Source organism: Manacus candei, unplaced genomic scaffold (genome assembly GCF_025592945.1).
Source record: "Manacus candei isolate 608988 ecotype Guabito, Panama unplaced genomic scaffold, ASM2559294v1 h1tg000050l, whole genome shotgun sequence".
NCBI classification, from domain to species: Eukaryota; Metazoa; Chordata; class Aves; order Passeriformes; family Pipridae; genus Manacus; species Manacus candei.
In genome coordinates, this window is record NW_026138098.1 from 33001484 (window position 1) to 33018953 (window position 17470).

At 37.5% G+C, this 17470-nt stretch overlaps 1 protein-coding gene across 7 annotated transcripts in view; it reads right to left on the bottom strand.

Annotated features, from left to right (window-relative positions):
• The window catches only part of CTNNA3 (catenin alpha 3), a 443012-nt gene that overhangs the window by 72578 nt on the left and 352964 nt on the right, over window positions 1–17470 (bottom strand). For all 7 annotated transcript variants that reach the window (XM_051800260.1, XM_051800262.1, XM_051800261.1 and 4 more), the window contains one exon: window positions 8738–8889. In XM_051800260.1, coding sequence (XP_051656220.1) covers window positions 8738–8889 — 152 coding nt within the window. The remainder of the gene's footprint in view (window positions 1–8737; window positions 8890–17470) is intronic.

Consider the following 17470-nt stretch of genomic DNA (forward strand, 5'->3'; position numbering starts at 1 on the left):
GTTTCTCAGGTAATTAGGTAGTATCTGTTTTGTCAACCTCCACAGAATCTTTTCAGGTAAACAGTACTTTAAAATACTGTCTTTCATTTGTCAAGCTCAGTGGAAGATTTTTTTTTTTTTTTTTTGAATCCTCCAAAGAATTTTCTTTCAGAGTTTCTGGTTTTTCTGAGTCAGTTTTCCCTGTTATCACAATGCCTCCTTGCCCACCTGCCTCCAGCAACTCTGCACCCCAACTCTGAGCACACTGTCAGGAAAATAACCTGGAGCGATTCAAGTTCACAAAAGATGTTAAAAACAAAAACAAAGAAAAAAATAAAAAAAGGGCAGGAAGGTACCATTAACAGCAGAACCCGAACTCAAGCATACCCATGGAATGCTAAGGAATTATAAGAACACAAACCAAAAGAACTCAGAGTTAAATAAAGACGTCATTAATCCCAAACCTTTCTTACTGTCACAGTGCTTTATCAGCAAGGACACGCATGACAGGAGGAGCAGATCTTACACTGCTACACCCACGTCAGAGCACAGAATGACACAGACCACGGCACTGCGACTCCTGTGCCAGCAAAACCGAGATCTCCGTCTAACGCACACAGAACCACTACTAGTTTTTTGAAGTCCAATTACATACTGAACACATTTGTAATGTACCTCATTGCTTTCCTGCATCCTGCTAAAAAAATCCATCCTACCAGATACATTGATTCCACGGGGAAAATAATGGCATTTGAGAAATTCCAACTAGGCCATGGACCTTAGAGATGGCTGTGATCAGTAAAGGGATCTGTGGCCAGATTTATACTGAGCAACAAAGAACTCTGAGCCAGAACTGGCACTAGCACTGAAAGGGCTGATATCAGAACCAGCACTACAGCCTGAGCTATTAACACTACTGAGAGCCTGCAGTCTCCATTTCCAGGCCTGCATTTCTTATACTCCAGTGAACCAGGTGGCAGGATGCATATTTGAATGGAGTATCTACAATTTGTAACACTTTAGCTGTGCCCCCCAGTTTCAGTTCTGGTAATTCAGTCTTTCCCTTTTAACAGAATAATATTAATTCCATTTCTCTGGGAATATAATTTATATTAGACAGTAAGCACCAAGTGGCAAGGAAGGAATACATATCACTTTTTCTTGCTATAAGAAAAAAAAAAAAAAACACAGAAAAGATTTTAATGTTCCAGAAAAAATACTGTTATGTGCTTAAGTTTCCAATGAGCCACTTAACCAGAGCTATCAAATAATTCTGGAAAGTTCTGTTTTCTTGAAAGAGAGGGATAATTTTGTGAACAATTAAAAGCATAATCATGTGTGACAGTTGCAATGTAATTTAATCCCTAGACGGGGAAGAATTGACATTTAAAGTAGTATTAAGTCAAAACTATTCATGCCATCCATTTCTGTACAAAGCATATTGACTTCTCTGTCTGAACCAGTAATCCCAGCACTAGGAGATTCCGATGGTAAGCCATGTAGCAATTTGCTGCTGAGAAGTTCTTAATTCACAGCCTTGCATGACGCCTAAGGCTGTGTAGTTTGGGCAGAAGACAACACCAATTTGCCAGGATGGATAATTGCACACATGCCTTGCAATGGATACAGTCTGCAGCTGATGCTTCCACCACTGGTCTCTGTACGAGCATTTCTGAAATCATTTACTATTTTTATCTGTGATGTATCCATAAAGCTTTTCTTTTTTCCTTTCTTTCTTTTTTTTAAAAACCAACACAACCCGACATCTTTTCCATTGGCTGACACTTTACAAAATGGAAACCTCAAACAGATTTAAGAAAATTCCATTTTTTACTGGGAAAAGATAGGTCATACATTCACGTACAGAATGTAAGCAAGGAAGCATCAACGCAGCAAACAGTGGTAAAAGTATTAGAGATAGTAGTTGCATGCGATGTAGCAAGCACCTTGCTTTTATAAGTAAGATTTAACATAAACTATCACTTTGTTTGACCCATCAGTTCTCCATTACTGTCTTAACATTACAATACAAAATTAAAAAACAAACAGTAGTCAGACTTGGCTCGACAGGGCCCTGGGTAACATTGCTTTCAACAGGAGGTTGGACCAGATGATCTCCTGAGGTCCTTTCCTTCCGTGATCCTCTATGCACACTTTTCTTTCCCCTCACTGACAAGAGCGCGACATGAGTCAAATGTGTGACAGTGAAAAGTAAGGTGGGGTTCAAAGGATACTGCAGTATTTCTGTCTTAGAAAGAAGGCTCCATTAACCACAATATTTGGATAAAAATAAAACCCAACCGAATAGTATTAAAAGAATTTCTAGTAACAGGGAAAAAAAACTAATACATGTTAACATACAGTAATGATGGGTTTGAACATGGTACTACCCGAGTGGTGAGTTCCTGGCACTGATTCAAAATACCCATTTCCATTCAGTCATATCTAGAGTCACCTGGATGGTGCACATGAAATGCTGCTTTGGAGGGGAAAAAAACATCTTCCCCATCAGACCTGCATGCAAGATCTGGCCTGACAACATCAAGTGCTTTCTCATAAACTTATTAGACATGCAATTAGAGAAAGACTGCTCCTCCAGCATAGACATAAAACAACATGAGAGCTCTGCATATGCCTGCTCAGAAGGGGGCAACTCCTTTTGACATTCCTATACTAATGGATGATTTCTATGTGCAGAAATAATGTAGCGTATGGACGTAAAAGGACCATTTTGGAATTGCATATATGAGGATAAAGGGGGCACTTACAATCTTAGTTTTATATGTAAAAAGAACCCAGAATCTAAAATCCAAAATTTCCCTGTAAAACCTGAGCAACTGCCTGGAGTGTGGGAACAGGGGCAGCAACCAGAAGGACGTACAACAAACCGAAAAGTTAAAACCTGCTAGTCTGAAAGAGCAGGAACACAGAAGCACAAGCACAGGGTGTTTCTCTTATTTTTTCTTAACAAAACCAAAACCAAACCAAACATTCCACCATTTCCTAACTATGGAAATAATACTCTGTCTGTGCTCTGGCTTTCATTCCCATGCCTGTGAGGGGAAGGGTGAGCATTTGATTTTTCCTCTTCTGTCTCCCTCCCTTCTACCTAAGATGTGAACACATCATTTGTTTTAAAAATCAATAAATTATTTGTATTTCTACTAACAAAGGTTCTTTTTGTGGAAACACCTCAGCTCTTAAGAAAAGATGCTTGTGATGGCAACTGTGGCAACCCTAAACTAAAGATATTTCTTAGAGTAACATCCTGCCCACATTTTAAAGAAAAAAAAGATACAATTTCCAAGGGAAACAAGAGATGGGTTTTCTTTACAGAATCACTGCTGAGCAGCTTTTTGCTCTGTAAAGCAACAAAGTCAGCAACACTACCACAGAGAACCAGAACAGTCATTTGATTTGTCAAAGATATTAAAGGGCTTAAACTAATGAAACTTTGAGGCCTTTGAGAGTTTGTTACATGGTACATTACCATGAAATACAAGCAAATTTATATGTATAGTTGTTAGCCAGAAAAGAGGGATTGGCTTTATTCATTTGGGAACACAAACTCCCCCAGTACTAAATGGAGATTAGCATTTTAAAAAATGTCAGCATGTTAAATTGAAATGTATGCTGATTGTCCCCCAAAACTGTTGCAGTGAAAGGAACTTTGATAAGACTTCTGCAAGGTAAAGTAATAATAACAATGACTGAGTTTATGATGCTAATGCAGACGTAAATTTAAACAAGTAAGTAATTGTACAGTATGAGATGGCTTCCCAGGTAGGATAAAGAAAACAGACATTTTTTTGGAAAATATGTATGTACATGAATCAAGATATGAAATATAACCTATGTGGGATAGTACTTTGAGTTAAGTTTTCCCAATAATGGTACATCAAGGTTGGTGATCCTGACTTGAGATGTTAAAAAGCCAAGTAATATGGCAGGGACAAGTAGCTGTCAGAAGCTTTTACTTGCAAGTATGCATATTTGATCTTGGCACTAAACAGTCTTAACTCACCTCTATTTAGGGTTCTGCACCACAAATGTAACATTCCCCACTAATACCTTTTATGTGACTCAGGATAAAAATCTGAAAAAGGAACAGGTGCCCAACTATCCCTAACAGAGAACAGGTATTTCTTCTACACTATTTTTTAAAGACATCACATACTATATTTTTTTTCAGTCACACTGTTTCTAGATGTATCAATCTCTGGATGACAGGACTTAAGCTGACAAGTAGCTGAGGAAGGAAAGGTCAGCTCTGACCTACTTAGGTCACAAATGACCAGAAAGTGCTGAGAGGTGCAGGTCCAAGTGGAAAACTATTGCTGCAGAAGTTCTGCCCCTTGTGCAATTGGTGTAGGATAGGAAAAAAAAAATGAAGAAAAGGACATTTATCAAACTTCCCAATATATATTTGTAATGGGTTAGCATCACTCACAAATTTCAGACCAACCACAATGAAGTTTACCAAGGCTGTTTGAACTGTTCCTTGTCCTTCTCTCCCATGAGGCCTCAGGGCTTTCTTGGAAAAACAAACTATTAAAAGATGCAGTAAATGTCTTTTTTCCCTCAAATGCTTCCCTGCTTTGCTTTGTTTTCTCTAACTTTTAAACAGAGATCCGATTCGTGGCTGCTATTGCCTGCATCTGACAGGATCTAACTCGTTTGTACTACAGAAGTGAAAACAGGTAGAAAACTCTGCATGTGTAGGATAATTCTGGCATTAATAAAAGCCAAGGTAGAATTTAAACTAGACACTGGTTGAAGGGCTTTCACCACTTGCTGTCTTCCTTTCCAAGAGGTCCATGTTCTGAAAATTCCTCTGATTCTGCTGGGTATAAGAGAATGTAGTCTGCTGTGATGTCTCTTACTGAGAGAAATCAAATGTATCAAAGAGCTCAAAACCTCTACTAAGGATGAACTCTTACATTTCTTTAAAGCAGAATGAAAAACCACAAAGAATTTGCAACCAAAAAAAAAAGAAGAAAAAGGGAACCCCCTCCAAGAGTGTTCTCAGGAAGCCAAAACATTTTGAAAAGCATTACACTGTAGACACCTGAACGTGTAGCTAAACTGAGCTTGAGTTTTCAAAGGAAATGAAAAACTACAGTAGAAGACTATCAGCTAAAGAAATAGACATACAGGGAATGGGTTGCGAATGCAGTGAAGATCTAGTTGAAATGAAAGTATCTAGGTAAGACAGAAAAGCAAAATGAATGCTTTGCCTCAGTTTTCAGGGGGGTGGAGATCATGCACAAACGGTGAAGAGAATGGCTGTGCAAAACAAACTCAGAAAATCTGACACCATAAACTCTGGAGGGAACCTACAGTCCCCAGGGCAGAATTCTGAAGGAAACAGTAGATGGAATACACATTCAGTAGATAAGATTTTTAAGAAATGCATCAAAATGATGCACTGTATCAGATAAGAACTGCAGTCTCAACATGCATTTTCCATCTCTCCTAAAAATACAGAACATGGGTTCCTCATTCACTGCTTCCATGAACATAAGTGTAGTAAAAGCATTTTGCAGAGAGTATACAAACCTTTTGCCCTCTTCTTTGTCTCTGAAAAACTTACAGCTGTTCACTTCTTTATCCTCCAATAAAAACAAAGAATTTGGTGAAACTTTTGACTCGGTGAATTCTTTTCCACTGTTCTTGGTATATTTCTGTTAGGATGACTTTATTACTGCTTCACCTATGAGTAGTTGTTATTCATTTGAAGTCACTACTTTCCACTGTGTTTAATATCCTAATGGGATATTACTAGCTGTTACTACAATCCAGCTGTCTCATATTCTTCAACTAAAAACAACTTCATACAGAAGCTCTTTTTTTTCTTTAAGACATTCTAGGATTAATCTTTAATTATGCAGCATTTAGTATGTATTGCCTCAAAAACTGTCAACCTGTTTCCTTTGACTTTGCTATATATTTCACATGGCAGAATTCTTGTCTTTAATAGTACTAATTATCTTAATCTATGTCCATAACATCAATATCCTGACTAAAACGCTATCCAGACAGAGTCCAAATGTTCCTGTGCAAAATCAAGCTGACAAAGTCTCTATAATCTAACAAAAATCAGATGTCTAATGAGTCAAAAAATGACTGAGGAATGTGGATATGTCCTGGATCACCTATCCAGTGGTTTCAAATCAACAGCTACCCTTGAATTAAGTAATCCTTGCTAGTGAAACAATGAAAACATCTTAAGGGAAGCATTGTGCAGTTCCAGAGGCATTCCTATTACAGCTCAGCAGTACAACACACCCTCCACTATTTAGCTGCTCTCAAGTGTTACTCACATTATACCTGCAGGACCAAAATGAATGTTTTATGTACCTATGGTTAAGCTTGAACATAGCAATGCATAGCTGATAATCTGCATTAACACCAGTACTGGGCAGCATTTTACAGTTAGGAACTCTATTTTTAAAAACATTCTCTCTGTGTAATTACATGCTTGAAATGCTTCCTGAGCAACTGATCTAGAGTGTTTCTGCTTTTACTTTGATGTTGAAAAATTGCCCCCCGCCCCGTGAATGAGTGGCCTTGGTTCATTTACATTTCTCAATTATATTTTGATCAACAATTTCTTATCCTGATTCAGCTTTGTAATCCCCTGTAATCAGCGACCCGTTGTTCTCTGGCACCGCCGGCAAGTCCCCGTAAGTTGGCCACAGAACACTTCTATTTCCTCACCTTGGCTGCTGTGCCAACAGCGTATGTCTGAATAACCATCAGACTTACTAAAGCTTCTTACAAGCACTGAAAGGAAACTGGCATTGTCTGGAATGTATCTAATTAGGAATGCAAATACATCCTCACTCAGAAAACGAATGCCAGGGTTTCCTCCACGCTTTCTCTGCACTGGCAGTCAGTGCCTCTAAGGGGTGGTGGAGGAGCCAGCTAACATTTCACCAAACCTCAAAAAAACGCTCTCATGACTGTGCCTGAATAATGGTATTCATTAAGCACAAAGCTGCACATGTCCCTTTTAATGATTTTTCTTTTTTTTTTAGTCTCCTGAGCTTTTGTCAGGACTTGCAAAGCAGAAGCACAAGATGGTACTGACAGAAATCTTCATATTAATAGTGTCCATTTTGGTGCGCAGTGAACCCGTGATTTTAGGAATGCACTCTGCATTCACACAGTGCATGTGCACTGGGCACTGTGACTATCTACAGTTTCTTCAGAGCTCACTATTAACCCTCATGCTTCAGAAAGAAGTACAGGGGATACAATATCCTTTTCTGAGTTCACACACACACATTACAAAGGACTAAGAAAATACAGTTTCCTGCAGAGCTGTGCCTGCGTCTTCATAGAAGCTGACTGAAGCTTTGTTATGCTCCTCAGTGCATTTCCCAATTTCCCAAAAATTAAAAAATCCATAAAGGAATCAGCTGACAATCAGCTGGAGGTCAAGCCCAAGAAGACTGAACATACAGAAGATTCAGATCTCACTGAGGAACAGACAGAAGCAACTCCGCAATCATAAAAAAAAAAGCAGGAGTCCCTGATTCACTAAGGGAAGGTGGGATGAGCATGTTTGTTTTGCCATGTAAATCCAGCTCACATAAACTTTTACTAGTATGGGCAAGATGTTGGATGTTTCAGGATCTTTCCTTAGTATATAAACAATTTCCTAATTGACAACTGCAATAAAGATGACACATTTTAATCATTTTGCACATCGAAATTCCTAGTGAAACATTTCAACTTACGCAATATGTTAAGACTAATATTTTTCACATCAGAACCCCAACTCTCAGTCAGCCTTTTCTCACAGGAGAAGTGCTCCATCCCTCAGCTCTTTTTTGTGGCCCTCCTCTGGACTAGTCCAACAGGTCCATGTCTCTCCTGTGCTGAGGGCCCCAGAGCTGGATGCAGCACTGCACGTGGGGTCTCACCAAAGAGGAGCAGAGGGGCAGGCCCACCTCCCATGACATGCTGGTCATGCCAGCCTGGAATGTTTTTGGATTTAAAGGAAAAGAAATGAGTAATAACTTTGTTCTCAACTGAAAAGTCAAGGCAGAAGACAAACCTCCTCTGAAAAAAGTCTATATATATTTTTATTAACGCTTAATTTCATTTAAAAACAAAATTGCCGAACCTCCATATATTACAGCTCAGGTTTTTTATCACTTGAAGTGAAATTTATGAACTGAAGATGTTTGGGAGAAATTCTGCGCCTGACAAAATTCTGTTTTGGATTTTAAAAATAAGTGGTTCTGAAGCAGTTTCTCAAACTGCAGGAAAAACTCCAGGGTAAGTGCAGTGATTGTAATTGTGTAAGATTGACAGAAATCAGGCTGTGAAGTCATGTGATGGGAAGCTGAAAAAACTCCAAGAAGGGATTATCAGAATCACCTGAATATACTCTCAAGTTCCTACATTCCACAGGTTAAAGCTGGAGAACTGCAGATTTGGGGTTGTAGCTGCAAGTTGATAATTAATGAAGAGAACGAAGATTTTTATCAACCAAACATAACTAATTACTTTTAAAGAACAAAAGACATTTTTATGCAACATTCTGGTTTTGTACTCAATGCAATTCTACACTTCTAGAGTTACAATCATGTGTGTTTCAGGGTAATCCAAATTTCCCAGATCAGTTCAACCTGGATATGAGCTTAGGGGCACTGATCACATACACAGTTCTAAATTCTCCTCAGAATGCCCTGATATCCTGAACTATCTCAGAAATGAATACTAAAAGAACAAATTAAAAACTCACCCGAATCATCATGACTGAGCACCTGATGTTGTGAATCGCATCATACACCTTCTTAGAAATGTCCACAAACCGGTTATCATCAAACAGATGGACTGTGTTCTTACTTAAGCTCTCTAATGCAATATTTACTTGACTAATAAACTCTGGAATCACTGTTAAAAAAAAACAAAACAACAAAATCAAAGTTCAGTGAGCACAAAAAAGATAGAACATAAATTTTTTTTCTTTCTGGCAAATCACATCACATTGATTAAAACCTTACTTTTAAAAAACATTATAGTAATAGCACGATTACTTTAAAGTGGGAACCCATTTGTAATTTTTATCACAGTGATAAAAGTGCCCATGGTGAGCACATAAGCTCTGGATGATTATACACTACTACAAAGAAGAAAGAAGTTTTAAAATGGGAGCTGGGGAAGCAGTTGTAAAAATTTGTTGGTAATTTCAATAGTAATTTTACCCAAAGAATCAGGATGAATAACTTGGCTTTAATTTGGAACTTCTACCAGTTCAGAATCTGCTTTCAGTCTTAATGGAGACATAACCACTAAAAGATTGATGCTTATTCTTCAAATTAAGAAGTCCCATGATTGTAACCTGAATTTACCAAGGCAGTTTACCTTGTTTGATTGAATCACACAAACAGTTTATTTTGAGCCAGTCGGATATTAACCTGTGCTTTACCCAGAATGCCCTGGGAATTTCCTTCTGATGCTCCATGGCCTTACTCTGCATAGTGACCCCGTACAACTGTATCTGCCTTGGTCCTTCCCATCAATTTGAAGCAAAGGAAACCCAATAGAGAGTGCAAAAAGAATGCAGATAGAAAATCCATCACACACAGAAGGACCTCAAACAAGCACAGATCAAACTCATTTGCAGCAACTTATTTCCTGTCAATTGAAGTCTGAAGACAGAGAAGAAATCGAAAGTAAAAGGATCAAACTGAATGTCTGTAACATTCAATATGAATAACGGAGGTACCTCGTGGTGCTAAAGCTATTTTCAGGCAATGTGTTGGTTTCAAACACAAGTATAATATGTGTTCCATCCCTTAGTCCACAATTACACACTGTGTAATTCACAAATTCATACCACATAAAAGCAACACTATTAATACCATAAGTGTGCAACATTTCAGGCAAATTTTGAAGTACATAATAAATTTGTGTGCAGACCAAGCTTCAGCTGAAGACAAATGGATTTCTAAATCAGAAAACCTGGCAACATATACTTTAAGTATTAGGAAAGATGCTCCAATCCCTAATTCTAATTCTTCAGTCCCTAATTCTAATGGAGAAACCCACATAACCCTTGGAAACATTTAAATTAATTCTTAAATTACAGTAACTTCACTGTCTTTGGTCTCAGCTGTTTGTCTCTGGAGTGGAGAACAGATACTTGATGTGCCAGTTCTCAGAAATAACAAACTTCAGTTAATTCAGTGGTAGTGGGAAGGTTCACTTTCTTCTGCAGAATAGGTCCCCACAAGTGTGAGACAAGTAGCTGCCATTTGATTTGAAAAACAGGGTCTTTAAAAATCAATGCTTCCCTCTTCAGATTATCACTTGAATTATCTTGCCTTCTGAAAAGGTCAATGGAAAGAAGATTTCTTAAATGGTACCAAAAAAAGACATGGTACATTTTTCATTAGCAACCAAATGAAGGAATAATGAAGGAGAGCAAGTTCCTATTTATTTAGTGCTTTTGGGGGGGAAAAAAAATCATGGAAACACACACACTGTTTCAGGACTTTTTTTTCTGTCAAGCAAAGATCCTGACCAACAGACTATCAAAATAATTACAAGTGTGGAGGTTTTGAACTAAACAGTCACCTCATACATCTACAAAAAGCTATTTGTATCTTCATATCTGTTGTAAAAATACACAAAGGAGAACATGAGAAGTTCCCAGGAATTCAGGATTTCCACTGGTATAGTCAGCTAGCTATTCAGGCTGCGTCCTGCACTTGATCCATATTCCATATGCTTATTAATGGCCTTTTTACAGTTCCTCCTGAGGCCAAACTCATTATCACAGTGTATTTGTTTGTCTGAATAAATACATCACTTACGAAAAAGAATTAAATGCAAATATGTGCCCTATAGCTCATATGCTACTGGCAGAGTCAGCACTAAAACACAGGCTGCACTTCGTTGCAGAAATATCATCTCAGTGCCTTCCCTTGATTTGAGATGGTTGCTTTTCATCAAATCACTTTTAGACAGACAATTAAAACAAGATTAAGCTGTAATCTTAAAATACATACACACCAATCTGCTAATGAAGTGTAAAAATATGCTTGGGCTATTATATGGTTATCCACCAGCTCTTATTTCTTGGTCATTTTCCCTGATAATTCTCCCAAATCCAGGACTCCTTGACTGTGATTTATCTAAGTTTTGAGTTCCCAACAAAATGACTCGGGGGGGGGGGGGGGGGGGAAAGAAAAAAAAAAGAAAAAAAAAGGAAGTAAAAACACATATGTGAGTTATTATCCATGGATCACTGGCATAAAAAAAACCCTTATTTCATAAACCTCAAATGGTTCAGGCATCCCTCTGAAATACTGCATTAAGTGGACTAGAATTACATTAATAATGTGCATTTGCTGTACTCTGCTTTGTTTATCTATGCAGACTAAATATAGTGTAGAAGTGGATATGAGTGATAACAGGCGGAAGAGATTTATTTTTTCAGTCTTTCAAAAGCAAAGAATAATTACACAAGTTGTACATAAAATGAAAAATATCAACTGTTAGACAATTAAGAAGTATTATTATATTTTTGTGATTTTAATATTAAAATATTTTGAAGAAAACATAATTTGTTTTAAAATTTTTGTGGGGATTTTTTGCCTTTTTTTTGTTGTTGTTATTATTGTTTTATTTGGATGCTTTATTTTTGTTCTATTTTGTTTCTCCCTCAACAACAAATGAAGGGCAAATTTCAATATGAACATCTGTAATTTTGCCTCCTGAGGGGTGAGATGTAGAAAGGAGGACATCTTGGAAAACACCAATACTGTTCATAATCATAATGTTCAAAGTCCCCAAACTAATCTACAGATTTCACGCTACCAAAAACACACTCTGTGCTCTTCTTGAAATGAAGTTTGTTTATTTTAAAATTCATCATGTATTCCCTAATTCCTCTCTTTTCTTAAATAATACTATCCACCTTTCCTTGTAGGCCATGTCTTCTTAGTTCTCTAATATTTTTTGCTCGATTTTGTCATCTCCAATCAAAACCAACTAATGAATCCTGTCCCTTGTTTAATAGCAGTCAGGGCCCAGCCTTTAGCTCACAGGCTACATCTGGATGTCACTATCACATCAGGCAATACAGAGAATTAAACTTCACTAATCACTTTATTCCAATTAGCAACTCTGTGCCTGTTATTTTTAATAACAAACTGATCAGAAAAGCAGATTCCCAGCTTTGCGGAAGGCCACTGACAACAGATGAGAGCAGAAGCCACTGTGCTTGCACCTTTTAATTAGGTTAAGTGATTAATATCCCTTCAGCAGCCACCAAGACAGCTTGATACTGAAAAAGCAACAGTCTACACAACTAAACAGTCCACGTGTGTGCAACAATCACCTAAAGAATGTTTCAATAAAAAGAACACACCTTAACAGACCTCCTAGAACTGATGAGAAAATAATTCAAAATATTTACAGTTTTTATGGGGGGAAAAAGGGGAAAAAAAAACAACAACAAAAAACCTGTTTTTTCTGTTTGACAAAGGGAAAAAAAACAAGAATCGCCTTCATAAAAAATGAAACACGGATTGCATATTTTTCATCATTCTTATACTTAGTTACTGAAAATACGGTTATTTGGTACTGTGTCACCTCTGGGGACATTTGGGTTTCGTGGGTTAAAACCAATTGTTTGTCTGTATAATCGTACTTATTGTATTATTTTATTAAATTGTTATTCTGACTTATAATCTCTCTTTTGAGTTGGGTTCATTTCCTCTGCCGGTTTACCTTTAAACCAGCACAGGAAGGATCTCAGGATCACTCATTGTGCCCACTCCCCACCTTGACTATTTAGAACATAAAGATCTATAAATTATCCTTGTGGAAGTTTTTGCATAATGAAAGTGTAATACAACACAAAGTAGCCAAGGCAGAGGCCTGATGCACACACACGCAAAAAAGAAGTTTCATAGTAAAAACAAGATAAAATTAGTATCTGCTTCTCTAACTCAGATATATGCATACTGCAACTGTGTATGGGTATTTGGCAACTTGCAAGGCTGTCAGATTGGTGGCATAACCAACAAGCACACAGCTGAGCATGTACATATCTATAAAAAAAAGCATTTAGAGAATTATCAAGCTATATATGAATGTACAGAATATTCATTTATATGGATATGTTTACATTTGTATTTCTATGTAAGCTATGCCGGATACACAAGAGCACTTTGTGGTATTGGATCTTCCCAGCTAATAGGGGTAAGGTTTTTAAGAGTTAACTGCCCTGAATATGAGAAAAGACTGATAATGAGTGAGATCTAATTATTGGTAGTGTGTATTATTAATGAATGGCAATCCAGTAAATTGCTGCATTTAAGTTAGAGAAGGTTCTAATTTATTTCTCATTTAAACACACCCATGACAGCGATTCAACTGCCTACCTGGAAAACATAGAGTTATTTTCATTTGCCCCAAGACAGCTCAGATGTACACAAAGCTGCTGTTACTCTGTAATGTACAGGTGATTGCTTATCACTTTGGAATCTCTAGACTTTCCCAATGGGGGACTTTTCCCCTCTGGACTCTCCCCACAGTCCCTGCACAGCCTGGCAAATACCTGTAACACTGCACCTGGGAATTAAGGCAGTGCCTGCAATTAAACATCAGGGGTCAAGATGCCAGTGGTGACTTAATGGGATCTTTTTTGGGTTTGGATTTGAAGGACCCCTGTATGAGGTATTTATCAGAGGCAGGTCACAGCATTCAAAAGAGAAGAAAGATAATTTAAATCATTTACATAATCCTCCTTTTCTGAAGTCTTCTACCTAATGCACTTTGCTGCCATGCTCAAGGACAGACTGACCACGAGATCTCAGATGAAAATGACATTTCCCCCTAGGACAGACTTGGGAAGAACTTCAGAACGTTTCTCTCATTTCTTAGCAGACAGTGTGGACCATGTGGGCCTGTCTCATCTCATCAGTTCCCTCCTATTTATGAGCTGTGGAAACATCCACTACTCCTGACCTACTCCTGAACTCAGTTCACAGTTCAGAACAACATGACCTTCTTTAGTCTAACTAAAGTCACTGGTCTTCATTTAGAGGCATCTGCACAAAATAGAATGTCATACGGCTACATATGATACAATAGATACATATAAGCTAAGACTAGCAAATAACCTAAGTCTGTACCTAAAAAAAACAAAAACCCCAAAGCTCAGCCAGCAAGAACAAGGAGACCACTAACACATGAGGCAGTTCCTACAGGCTGCTGACCAAACACTACCAGATTGGGATTTTTCAAATGTACTGAACAGGACACGGAAAATGCCATTAAAAAAACATTAAGAGGAAATTGAGGTCTTCCTGGGGGGAGTGACTTCATTATATGTAAGAGAGACTATCTGAACAGAGAACAGCTTTTCAGTAATTTAGATGGGGAAGAGAAATCCTGAGAGTTTAATAAAAACTAAAATTAAAACCACCCCAAACCCCTTTCTCTGTGAAAGTTGTTTGGTTGTATTGTGTAAGCATTATGCTATATTAAGCTAGAGAATGGTGTGAATTAGCAAAAAACTTAAACCAATCAGGCCACTGAGTATTATTATATTATTTTTTCTGTTAATTTTATGTTTATTACTAATTCCTATGAACTTTGAAGCAGTAAGAACGTTTGACAAAGCATATAAAGGGATATTTTGAGGTAACACTATTTCAGTCTTTAAAAAGACTCACCTGTGAAAAGCTCATCTAGCAGATATTTAAAGTCATTTAGGAGCATTCTAAAAGAATTACCTGTTTTGAACTGAAATAGAAAACTTATGAAGGCTGATTTGGAGAGAAGTACTGACAAGACAACAGAATTCACTGCATGCAATAAATTCACCATTGCATTAATTTACCTGTTTTGGAAACAGGCACCCTGGACCACGGAATAAACTCTACTCTGTGTGCAATGCCCAGTTTTGGTTGAGGTTTTGTACAGGAGCATTGCCATGACTGCAGTGGGGGTTTCCTCAACACTCAGGAATGCCTGGACTCACTTACTATGTATAAACATACCAGACACATTCCATATAAGCATTTTATCTGTAAACACAATTACAAAAAAAATAGTGCAAAATTACTTTTTTGCCTTCCCTCTCATATTTTTGAAGACTGGTTTAATTTATTTTATTTTTTTATGACTGTAACACTTTACCATTTCCAACTCCATCTCTGTAACTTTATATTCAACTGCATGAACACTGTATGTACTCACATACACACCCTGGTATCCACTAAAGACAAGATAAAAAAATATTTGAAAGATAATACAATCACTTTGTCTCATCACTTGCAACTGCAAAAATGAAAAATGAAACCTGTTTGAAAGCAGTGGGAAGAGAATCAGCAGTCCACAGAAATGGAGAATCATCTGGAAGGATGTTAAGTATTCCTGAATTAACCTGTTTCTACCACTTGATTCTATTATCAAACAATATCAATGTGATAGCAGTCTTCTTTCAATGATTATTATTGCTGATTTTATGTCAGGATAGTCTGAGTTTTAATACTTAGTATCTGATTTCAATTCCAATTAAAAACTGTTAGAGTGAATGAATTGTGGCAAGTTACTGTTTTCATTTGAAGGCTAACTTAAGCATGTAGAAGTACTGAGGAAAGCTACCTACAACAATAAAATCAATGGACAAACACTAAATATATGTCACTAAGTATTTCTAAGTATCTATGAGCTCTGCTCAGTGAGAAGTCACAGTAAATCTACTGTATTTTTAAGTGCAGTTATATTCTTATCCTATAATCTTTCCCAAAACACAGCTTATGCTGCATGAACATACTGACTTATCTGGAAGTGAATCCACAAGTGGAATGTGTGGCAATTCATTCTGGGAAAGGGACTTTTTTTACAAACAAACCTGCTGTAAGATCATTCCTTAATGTCAGATATATGGATTATACCTTGTGTTTATGCAGCAAAATAGTGTTCACTGCAGACATGAGCATGTTTGCCTACAAAGTCTTTCTGTAAGCTCTTCCTAAGGCTGTACTGATCACTGTGCTAAAAGACTCCGATTATTTCATAACTATAAGCTAAACTTAAAGAATCAAACCAAAATCTGAATGTTGCCATTGTCACAGTAGGCCACAAGGCACAGCTATTTAAACTGGCATTAAATGAAGCAATCATCCTATAGGGACAGAAAAAGTAGGTTTCCAAGTGGTGAGTGTTTCACAAGCAAAGGCAAGTTGAATCTGCAGGTACACAGAGAGAGAACTGCAGCAATGCCATTCTTCAAATTTCTCTCTCTATTTACCACCCTAACCAGAGGAAACAAATGGTGCACCACAAAATGGAAATGAATGGTTACAATTAGGGTTGTGGAAGAGAGCCTTCAAAGACACCTCAAGAGATGCTGGCTCCTCTTTGCACCTTGCCTGCTTGCAGACAACCTGACACAACATGAGCACACCTAACTTTTGGGGCTAGAACATGTTCCAATAGCACGTTTCTGAGCATGTGGGGTCCAACTGTGGCAAGTTGTATCTTGAGAAATAGCTTTTTCACTGTATCATCAAACAGCACTGTGCAGGGCACATGCAGACAGGGCTCACACAGCTGAGGAACTCTTGGTCTCATTAAAACCCCCAAATTAAAAGCTAAATTTGCAAAGCTTGGATTTTTTTTTCTTAATGGTTTCCAGATCTGAAACATCTTGAGGAAAATAGTTCCATTCAGATACCTCCAGAGATGTGTGCACACATTACAGATCTGCTGCTCATGAGGTACTTATTCCTGTGGTGCTAATACTGGCATAAAATTAATTTATTTAGGTGCTGTTCCATATTATTTTAAGCACGATACTGAAAGGTTAGATATAATTCAGTTGTCTTGCCCAACTAATCGGTTATCTTAATAAAAATCTCATCCAAAACCAATCACTCACGAGGAAAGAGACAACAAGAAAGAAAAGCCTCACCCAAGCCCCCGACCTTGAGACCAAGAATTATAGAACGACAGGGAGAACTTCCATAATGTTTAAATTCCAAGTGACATAAAGTTTCAAAGTCTCAACAAAACTGAGGCTGCAAATGAAACAAAAACTGCCATGGGGCTGATGGGCAACAGATTTAGCAAAGTAGCAGGAAAATGGAAAGCCTAAATTTCATTTAACTCTAGTCATCCTGTAAGTTAGAAAAGAAGGAAAAAACAGCTGAGCCACTTTCAGAAGTTCAGAGCATGTAACTGAGCCATATTTTCCCAATATCACAGCCAGGCAGAATATTAGTTGGTCTTTGAAACACTAGCAGTAGATAACAATCTAAACATTTAATTTTGAAATGCAGCCAGTTATTTTTGTAAATAACTAGAAATACTGCCTTTTTTATAAATCTGGTTCCCAGTGGGTGTAGCATCAACTTATAAAACCTGAACAAAATTGAATCAGCAAAAGATAAAAGATTCCAAGCTTTTTTTGGCCCGAAGACAAAAAAAAATTGCATATTCCACTGGGGAA